This window comes from Erpetoichthys calabaricus, chromosome 2 (genome assembly GCF_900747795.2).
Source record: "Erpetoichthys calabaricus chromosome 2, fErpCal1.3, whole genome shotgun sequence".
NCBI classification, from domain to species: Eukaryota; Metazoa; Chordata; class Cladistia; order Polypteriformes; family Polypteridae; genus Erpetoichthys; species Erpetoichthys calabaricus.
Window position 1 is genome coordinate 74,515,501 of NC_041395.2, and position 9,978 is coordinate 74,525,478.

At 42.6% G+C, this 9,978-nt stretch overlaps 1 protein-coding gene across 5 annotated transcripts in view; it reads left to right on the forward strand.

Annotated features, from left to right (window-relative positions):
* The window catches only part of LOC114645979 (aryl hydrocarbon receptor nuclear translocator-like protein 1), a 109,477-nt gene extending 100,516 nt beyond the window's left edge, over window positions 1-8,961 (forward strand). For all 5 annotated transcript variants that reach the window (XM_051922767.1, XM_051922769.1, XM_051922770.1 and 2 more), the window contains 5 exons: window positions 617-702; window positions 1,480-1,588; window positions 3,190-3,283; window positions 4,245-4,347; window positions 8,320-8,961. In XM_051922767.1, coding sequence (XP_051778727.1) covers window positions 617-702; window positions 1,480-1,588; window positions 3,190-3,283; window positions 4,245-4,347; window positions 8,320-8,480 — 553 coding nt within the window. In that variant the 3' untranslated portion in view covers window positions 8,481-8,961. The remainder of the gene's footprint in view (window positions 1-616; window positions 703-1,479; window positions 1,589-3,189; window positions 3,284-4,244; window positions 4,348-8,319) is intronic.
* The last annotated feature ends 1,017 nt before the right edge of the window (window positions 8,962-9,978 follow it).

Below are 9,978 nucleotides of genomic sequence, written 5' to 3' on the forward strand. Positions count from 1 at the left end.
AGCAGTTAAAGTGTGCATAATGGGGACCCACGCCAGACCCCTTCAAGAGCTTCAATGGCAATGACCTGTACACTTTGTGACTGATGTACGGCCAAATGAACGAGTCCAACTGGGGCCATAAGCCGGCACAGGACTTCAGCTGTCTACTGCCAGTTGACCTCTTCAGCATTATGTGCATCCCAGTATCGTGTCCATCTTTATTTTCATCCTAATAATAGATTTTAACAAATATTACAAAGACTGTTGGCTTCATCAGTGCTAGCACCTCTTGAATGTTTTCTATGCCTGTTACTCAGCTTCAGACATTAGCATCGAGCTGTTGGGACCATGTCTTCTTTCTAGAATCTCTTCTGCTCATTGCTGTTCTGCAAACCACATTTCAGTGGATTAACATCAGGACTTGGACCATCCCAGAATGCTCAGTTTTGTTAGCATTGTCATTGTGCTCCTTGACCCCTTGTTCTGTTAATGATTGCAGCTTGTCAAGTTCTTTTTTGCTGTAATGCTAGAAAGAGATTACAGCTTTTGAATATAAGTTGGCTGTAAGTTTGTTGGAAATGGTCTTCCAGTTCACACATGGATCAGAAGGTTAACCCGCCTCCATGTTATGTTTCAGAGGCAGCACACTCGATGGAGTCGACCCTGCCTATCCACAGATTGCTACGTCACCGCACAGCGTGGACTGTGTGCTGCGGGGAGAAGGTAACGTGAACAGCATGTCTCATCTCTTACTCTGTTGAAGGTTGAAAGTTTTCAACCTTAGGGGGTTTTCAGTGTTAAGCCATATGGCATCGCAAAGCTTCATTGGCCCCCGATCAAGTTTCGTACTGATTTTAAGATTCTGCTATTAACATTTAAGGCCATCCATAACCTCGCCCCTCCATATCTGTCTGACCTTCTTCATGTTGCCATTCCCTCCCTTAACCTTAGATCCTCTTCCTCCACCCATCTTACCGTCCCTCCCGCCCGTCTAACCACCATGGGGAGCAGAGCTTTCAGCCGTTCTGCTCCCAAGCTCTGGAATTCATTACCTGCGGATCTCCGAAATATCAAATCATATTCATCCTTCAAATGTAAACTTAAAACACATCTGTTTAAAATGGCTTTTTCTTTTTCCTCCTGATTATAGTGGTTTTGTTTGGTTTTAATTTTAGATTTTCTGATGTTTTAAGTTGTTTATAATTGTGTCTTTTATTTATTTATTTATTTATTTATTTATTGTTTGTTTGTTTGTTTGTTCGGTGTCCTTGAGTTCTCTGAAAGGCGCCTTGTATAAATAAAATGTATTATTATTATTATTGGCGACTGGTAGGAAAATATTTCCATATTATGGAAGCTATCAACAATCATTCCGGACCTGTAGAAATTGTCCTGTATGATCTAAGCAGTCATTTCAGCAAATCGGATGCGATCAAAGTGGCTTTGTCCTTCATTTACGTTACTGAGTACAGTTTGAAGCAGGGTCTCCTACCATTACAGGTGCAGTAAAAAGAAACCTTCCTACTGTGCCAGGCATTCCAGGAGGGACCAGGGCAGGGGCCGGAAAAATTGGGCGCATGATTGCAGAGGAGGTCATGGAAATACAAAGGTGGGTGCAAATAAGTAAGAAACTCATGATGTACTTGGAGATTTGCAGAATGTGTAGAATGGAAAGTCTAAGGAGTCTCCCTGAGAAATGCTCATTTTTGTCATAAGCTCTAACACCACATTCCTTTGCCCACCCCTGATTGGCAACAAAAGCATCAAACACCGGCCGTCCTTCTCACTTTCCCTGCAGGCTAATTGAATTTTCAGTGTCCAGACTAACAATGTCCTTCCATTATAGTATCCCAGTTTGGGTGCGACTCCATCCTCTATGGCATTTACAGTATGCAAAATAAATAAGATATATATATGTACAGGTGAGTATGGGTGATGGCCCAGATAGTAACGAGCACATAAAACCCTGTTATGTTTCTTTTAGCTGGATTTCAACTGATTTTCGTTAAGCAAATTCCATTTTTAAGTTATGAATGAATACATATAGAAGCTGTCACGAACAGTTGGTCATAGTACAGCCGAATCGAATGTCGCCGCTTGATCGGCTGCTGATTGTTTAGCTGAGCAATAAGGACCCAGAGTCCTATGTGTGCGTCTCGGCTGCGTCATCGCAGGGAGTATAGCTGCCGGGAAGTGCAAGTGACACTCTTGAATAGTTCCTGAGCGGAGACGACGCGTGTTGCACAAGTGGCAGATCTTTATGCTGTTGATGTAGGAAGCTTAAGCACAAGGGCAACAGGCACAATGGATATAAAAAGTCTACACACGCCTATTAAAATTTCGTTTTTTTGTGATGTAAGAGAATTCATCCAAGATAAACCATGTCAGAACTTTTTCATTCTTTATTGTGAAATTGCAGACTGCACAAGAAAGGAGAAAACGGATCTGAAACAAAAGCCTGGTAGCACAAGTGTGCACACCCATTGGTGTTATTGCAGCACTTAGTCCGTTCGGCTAAGGGTCTGTCAGGTGGGCACATCTTGACTTGTCCATATCTTCCTACTCTTCCTCTAGAGCTGTCAAATTGTGAAGGCATCTCCTAGGCACCCTTAAGGCCTGGGCTCTGGCTGGGAACTTGCAGATGTTGATCTTCCTTTGGTGAAGCCATTCCTTTGCTGATTTGAATGTATGCTGTGGTTTGTTGTCATGCTGAAAGGTGAAATTCCTCTTCATCTAGCAGACACCTGAAGGTTATGTGGAGCTATTCATGACTTCCTCCAATTTGACTAAAGCCAAAGTTTCGGCTGAAGAAAATCGGCCCCAAAGCATGATGCTGCCACCGCCACGCTTCACCGTTGGAATGGTGTTTTGGTGAATAAGTAATAGAGCATTATAGATTTTGCTTTTACAGTGCAAATTTCCAACTTTCATACAAAATTAGGTGACAAACATCTGCAGGAGCAAAGCGCATTCATAATGGGAGCCTCGCTTGTATGTTTGTATTGTATTACATATGTTTATGAACATTTATAAATGCTTTGTCCAAGCTATATTATGATTTTAAAGCTGCTGACTGATTTCCTGGTGGTCAAGAGAAGGCGACCAGTAGCTAGCTGTAGCCTCCTGGCTGCACTGCACATTACGAAAAGAGAAGTTGAATTTCCTGTGGTGCGGCATTTGGTTTAATGAGATGGCCTTTTGCTTTGGCAGGATTAGAGGGTCATCGCCCTCCAGCTGTGGCTCCAGTCCACTGAACATCACCAGCACACCCCCTCCTGACACCTGCTCTCCAGGAGGCAAGAAGGTAAGCACCTGCTAAGGGTGTGATGGACGGCTGCTGTCATTGTTCTGATTGGAGCGCACACACATTTCAGAAGCACTGCATGGGGATCAATTAGTCCCGATTTCCCTGTCAGATTATGTTGAACATAAAAATGACATCCCAAAGGCAGGACATTTGATGGATGGCTTCAAACTGCCTGACTACTTTCTACTAGCACCATCTTGCTTCTGCTTCAAAGTGGAACAGCATTATGGTGTGCAGGGAGTGAGTGATGTCAGAAGACAGACTTCAGTCTAAACGAGTAAAATGTCACAGAATCAACTGTGCACTGCTATTGGGATAATCGGTTCATCCAAGCATTTTGAAAATTTGTTTAATCCAATTTTAGGGTTGATGGGAGATGAGGCCTCTCAAATACAAGACAAAAATAAACCCAAGCTTTTGAGATGTGGAAGGTAAAGAAAAGATTCCGAATGTGTGTGTGTGTGTGTGTGTGTGTAGACGCCGTGGAGAGTGCCTGGTGTTTCAGAGCTGGGACAACATAGCAGAGCAACTCACTGGGGTGTCCATCTGCAGGTTTAGCACGACAACGGACCCTGAAAAGTCTTCTTCCATAACTTAACAGCCAGACTGTACAGTTCCAGAGACATCTGGCATCTTCTCAAAGGCAGTCCTGTTTCCTTCTACATACTAAATGATAACTGTGCCCTGAAATGGACTGGCATCTCACCTGCCACTGGTTCTGCTTTGTGCCCACTGCAGCCAGGATGGCCTGTCGCCCCGTTATCTTAGAAAGTGACCTCACATGATGAATGGACAGAGCAGAGCACAATTTGTTGGGTCCTATGTATAAATATTTAATAAAACAGTGATAATTGCCTTTTTTTTTTTTTTTTTTTTTTTTTTTAAACAAATGTGATCACCCTTATTGTTCTTTACATACTGGTCTGTTCTCATGTTCTGAATATTTTCATTGTTTCAGATTCCTAATGGAGGTAGCCCAGACATTCCATCAAGTGGGCTCGCTGCAGGACAAAGCCAAGATTCCATAGGTTATTCGTATTCAGATAGCAACTCACTGCTTAGTAAGTATGGGCGTTCTGTTTGGAACTGTAAATAAGCTCCGCTCAGCGTGAATTTCTCATAGGCAAGAGTTTGTGCCACAGAATCCAATGAGATTTGCAGATTTAGCCAGTTGAAGAGTCGCCTCCAACAAACGAGAGTACAGGACCATACTTCTGTAAGTAGGTTAGTATTGTTACACTATCAAACATGGAAATATATTTTGAACCTTAATCACGTGTAAGATGGTAAAGGTTTGGGGACCAGTGAGGTACTCCATTAAATACAACGAAAAAACACAAAAGTTCAACATCAGGGGTGAAATCGCGTCCTCGAGCCTCTCCTGTAGGCTGCCAAGTAATAAATAGATAGATAGATAGATACTTTATTAATCCCAAGGGGAAATTCACATACTCCAGCAGCACCTTACTGATACAAAAAAAACAATATTAAATTAAAGATTGATAATAATGAAGGTAAAAACAGACAATAACTTTATATAATGTTAACGTTTACCCCCCCGGGTGGAATTGAAAAGTCGGATAGTTTGGGGGAGGAACGATCTTCTCAGTCTGTCAGTGGAGCAGGACAGTGACAGCAGTCTGTCGCTGAAGCTGCTCCTCTGTCTGGAGATGACACTGTTTAGTGGATGCAGTGGATTTTCCATAATTGATAGGAGTCTGCTGAGCGCCTGTCGCTCTGCCACAGATGTCAAACTGTCCAGCTCCATGCCAACAATAGAGCCTGCCTTCCTCACCAGTTTGTCCAGGCGTGAGGCGTCTTTCTTCTTAATGCTGCCTCCCCAGCACACCACCGCGTAGAAGAGGGCGCTCGCCACAACTGTCTGATAGAACATCTGCAGCATCTTATTGCAGATGTTGAAGGACGCCAGCCTTCTAAGGAAGTATAACCGGCTCTGTCCTTTCTTACACAGAGAATCAGTTTTGACAGTCCAGTCCAATTTATCATCCAGCTGCACTTCCAGATATTTATAGGTCTGCACCATCTGCACACAGTCACCTCTGATGATAATGGGGTCCATGAGGGGTCTGGGCCTACTAAAATCCACCACCAGCTCCTTGGTTTTGCTGGTGTTCAGGTGTAGGTGGTTTGAGTCGCACCATTTAACAAAGTCATTGATTAGGTCCCTATACTCCTCCTCCTGCCCACTCCTGATGCAGCCCACGATAGCAGTGTCATCAGCAAACTTTTGCATGTGGCAGGACTCCGAGTTGTGTTGGAAGTCCGATGTATATAGGCTGAACAGGACCAGTGTCTTTCAATAGTGTTTTTTAATGGTGTCTTTCAGCAGAATTGCTTTCCTTATGTGGAGTTCTGTCACCTTTGAATGCAGATTCCCTAATCAACCCTGACGTCCAGTGCCACTGCTCCTTAAATAGCCTGCAGGGTGGAAGAAGGGGTGAGACTTGTGGATGTGTCTCTGGTCTGCAGCTGAAAGCAAAGGTCTTAGCAATTGCATTCCCTCAGCACATGCGACACATGACATTTGTAAAATTCATTAGTTGACAGTCAGTGGCGAGACACATTTTACAAAAAACATTAAGTGGCCCTAACATGGGTGTTTGACTGAAGTTTAAATGTTTTGAATATGTTGATCTTAGTAAGTTGCAATTTTAGTTCATTGATTTTGCGACAGTAAATCGCGACCATTTGTTGTACTGAGATGAATTGCAAGTGTTTGTCTTTGAGGTGCGTTTACAACAGGAGAGACTACAAGCTTTGTAATTCACATGAAACAGTTCAGCGGACGATATATGCAGCTGTAAGGGGGCTCTTACAGGCGTAGGGGCAGACATCCACTGATGCAGTGATCGCCCACTGATAGGTGCTATTAAGTGTATGGCGGCCTGCGGTCCATAGGGAGCCTCCAGGGCAGACATTTTAAAGTTCAGCTACAGGTTTTTCTTCCAGCCAACCTCACAATTGGTGCAGCATCCTTGTTTTTAACACTAGAATCCCTGAAGCCTACGAAAATATTCATAATGTTGTACCACCGTAAATTCCCTCGCACCTCGTCATCAGCGTCTTTGTTCTGTAAATGTGTCGATCATCACAAGCAGCAAGCAGGCTGCACAGTCATCCCCCACCGAAGCAGCGGAAGTCAAATCAAACACAAAATTCTCAGAGCTGGAAGTTGGGTGTCTGGAGTTGTATAGGGGAAATAATATATCGTTATTTGGAATACATACGTTTGTGTGTTCCGTGTCTACAACAGTCTCGGTAAATGTAGGATGACAGGAAATGCGAGGCAAGAAATATTGAACTCATAACTAAAAACAAACTTTTTTCATGTTACAGTACTAATGACAAAATGTCGGCATTAAGTATAAAATGCGAAGTGTAAAAAGTATAAATATCAAATAAACACTTTCACAAAATGTATAACAAATCAAGTCCATTTTAATTCAAGAATATAATCGAAGAAAAAGAAATTGTTCAATTTACACGTTACTGGCAATGTGTAAAAACTAAAGCCCAAATATCAATCGATACGATGTAGACCGATCTGCTTGGCTGGTGCAGAGGCAAGGACTGTTGTTTCATAAACAAGAGGTTGCGGGTTCGATCCCAGGTCTTCCTTGCATTTATCACTTTGAGTAGCGAGCTTGACAAGATGCTACAAACTAAATGAGAAATGGTAAACACAACGGTGTCGTATCATGCTTCCAAATGGCTGGTGATGGTTTACAAATGACTAGAGTGCGCTCCATAAACAGCAATTTCCAGGCCACACCACGTGAACAGGCAGGCAGGGTGGCATAGTGGTTAAGGCCTTGGACTTCAAATATTGTAAGTCGCCCAGGATAAAGATGTCCGCCAAAGAAACAAACAGATACAGGACAAGAATACAAATGCAGTGAAAACCTCGGGTTTTTTTTTGGCAATGCTGAAAGTGATGGAAACACAAAACACAATCATGAACTCTGCCAGCTTCTTACAGCTTCCTTCTAAATTCAGTGTGTTGTCTTCATTGTCCCAGCAGCCCTAGTGGCGCAGTGATCTACAGACTGCTGGGTAGAAGCATTTGTCAGACAATGAATGTAGAACACCCCATCAAGTCAAATGCATTCTAAACAAGACAACGTAAAAGAGCAGATTTACACCGATTGTTACAGCAAACAGTACAAATGTCATGTTTCTTTCGTGGAGTCGGTGAGAAAACAGATGGCCCAGCAACGAACAGTCAAAACCCAGAGGGTCAGTTGCAACAAACTCCCCACATTAATCCACAGTTGGTATTAAGTTAGTCTAGCACTTTCTGGGGAACATCTCTAGCTCTGAGCTCAATAGTACAAAGCTGTGAAAGAGGGGCCTTTTGTTAATCTAATGCCACAGTCACCTCTACAAAATGAAGACAGGACTCTTGACCAATGACAGTATTTACTTAATATTTTGGCAAACATTTTGCCCATTGTGAGCTTACAACTGAATGACGATATGGGGATTATGGGACACGATTAACGTGAGATTTTGTTTGTAGATATTTTTATATTAATTGCTGGCACGTAGCGTTGGTCTCTACAGACTTTTATTCTAACAGAAAGTGTGATCTCCATGAAAACAATTTTCCTCTTGGCTATCACTACAAACCACATGTGGTTAAAGTATAACATATAAAATAAAATCCTTTTTGGGTGGCGTATTCTTTTAACAAGTGCACTATGGTTTGACTGTTTGTAACCCCAATGGCATCCTCTGCAGGTGCAATTGAGGATAACATTGCCAAATCCTCCTCATTTTTGGGTCTGGGTAAGGCACTCGTATCGTTTGTTAAAGGGCCAGGCCCTATTTATTCTTTCCAGATCTGGTGTTCCCATACTGCATCAGGTTCCACCAAATATTTGTTTGTTACAAAGGCACATTTAGTTCTCTTAAATGCAGCGTTTTCCCTTAAGCCCTTTATATAAAGATTGCTCCGTGACAGTAAAATGACTGATCACTTCATTCTGCCATTCTTTCTTTCTAATTCACAGGTGACAACTCACACATAGGAATGGACATGATGGACAATGACCAAGGCTCTAGCAGCCCGAGTAACGATGAAGCCGCCATGGCTGTAATAATGAGTCTGCTGGAGGCTGATGCAGGGCTGGGAGGGCCTGTTGACTTCAGTGACTTGCCGTGGCCCTTGTGAACACTTAGATGTCATACGGTTTCCAGTCGTAACAGCTGATGTTTAGTGTAAATGACCAGCTCATCAAAGTCAATGTATTGGAGAAGCCATATTGTAACTGTGCACAACCCGTCCTGTGCTGGTTTGGACACACATGAAACGGAGACTGTAGAGAAGGCTGGGACTGAAGCTTCTGACTATGTACTTGCAGCCAGTTGTAATAGCTTCCATTATCCATTTCTAGATGTTCTGGTTCTAAAGATTCTTTTAATGCTCCAGTATACACGGTCACATCCTGAGCTTTTGGACTGCCTTTGTGTTGTATTGGTGTTTGCAGATTTTACACTACAAAGATTTCCATGTTGTCTGTTTCTTACATTAATTGTATTATAAAGCCATTGTTTATTATATCATGCAAGAATTATTTGCTATAAATATCTGGTAAAAGTGAATTGTATTAGCAGTGAAATATTTTTAAATAAAAGTCAATTTGTTTCTTTAATTCATTTCACAAAAACAAAATAAGAAGTGGACTGCAAAGTGGTAAAACGGGCCAAAGACATCTCAGTAAAGGCAACAAGACCCACTTTGGCACATCAGGGATGAGAATATGAATCTCAAAAGCAAAAGCTGTGCGGTGATTCAGACACTGCCCACCACGCCAGCGGGACGTATGAGGACGGTTTGTTGTGAAAGATGGACCAGCAGGAGAGGGTGGCTGAAGACAAGACCTTCCAAGCACCACCTTGTTCATGTGCGGTGAGGAGGAGATAGCCCAGAAGATGTCTGCAGTGCACCAAGAATGGCCTATGTCCGTGTTCTTTGGCTCCTAGCAGAGGAGTAATGGACCACAAGAGGCCGATGCCAACCTCTGTCCCCCAACACTGTAAAAGACCGGTCCAAACGCTACAAGTAAAGCATCTGGATGTGGGTTACGGGTGGCCATTCCCTGCCAGGGCATCATAAGGAGACTGACAGGTGAGGAGCACGCATGTCCGGGTTTTCACATTTGTAGCGGGAAAGCCACGGGGGCAGCCAGGGTTGTGCTTTGCAGTTTTACTGTGTCCTTTGTCACATTTTCCTCATATGCTTTTTTTTTTTGTTTTTTTTGGACAATACAAGAATTATTTTTTTTTGTATTTTTAAGTCTCTGTTTTCTCACACAACATCTAACCTAACAAAAAATCGAAATTTAGCAGTGTAGCGGTTTTCGGACTGGAGTAGGAGGAGGAAATCATTGAGAATCCATGTAAATGTAACCAGTGAAACAGGCAGGAATAAAAGACACAAATACACTGATTCACTAAATGGCAGGGACCCCCATGATGTTTTGGACAAGGGCACATTTTTTGCCTTCATTTCACCCTCAGCTCCACTGTTTAAATCACAAATCAAACAATTTCAACATGATTAAAGTACACATTGCAGGCTTTCATTTAAGGGTATTTGCATATACAGTATTATGGTCATATTGTGTAGAAATTACACTTTTCGGTACCCCCACTTGTTTGGAACAATT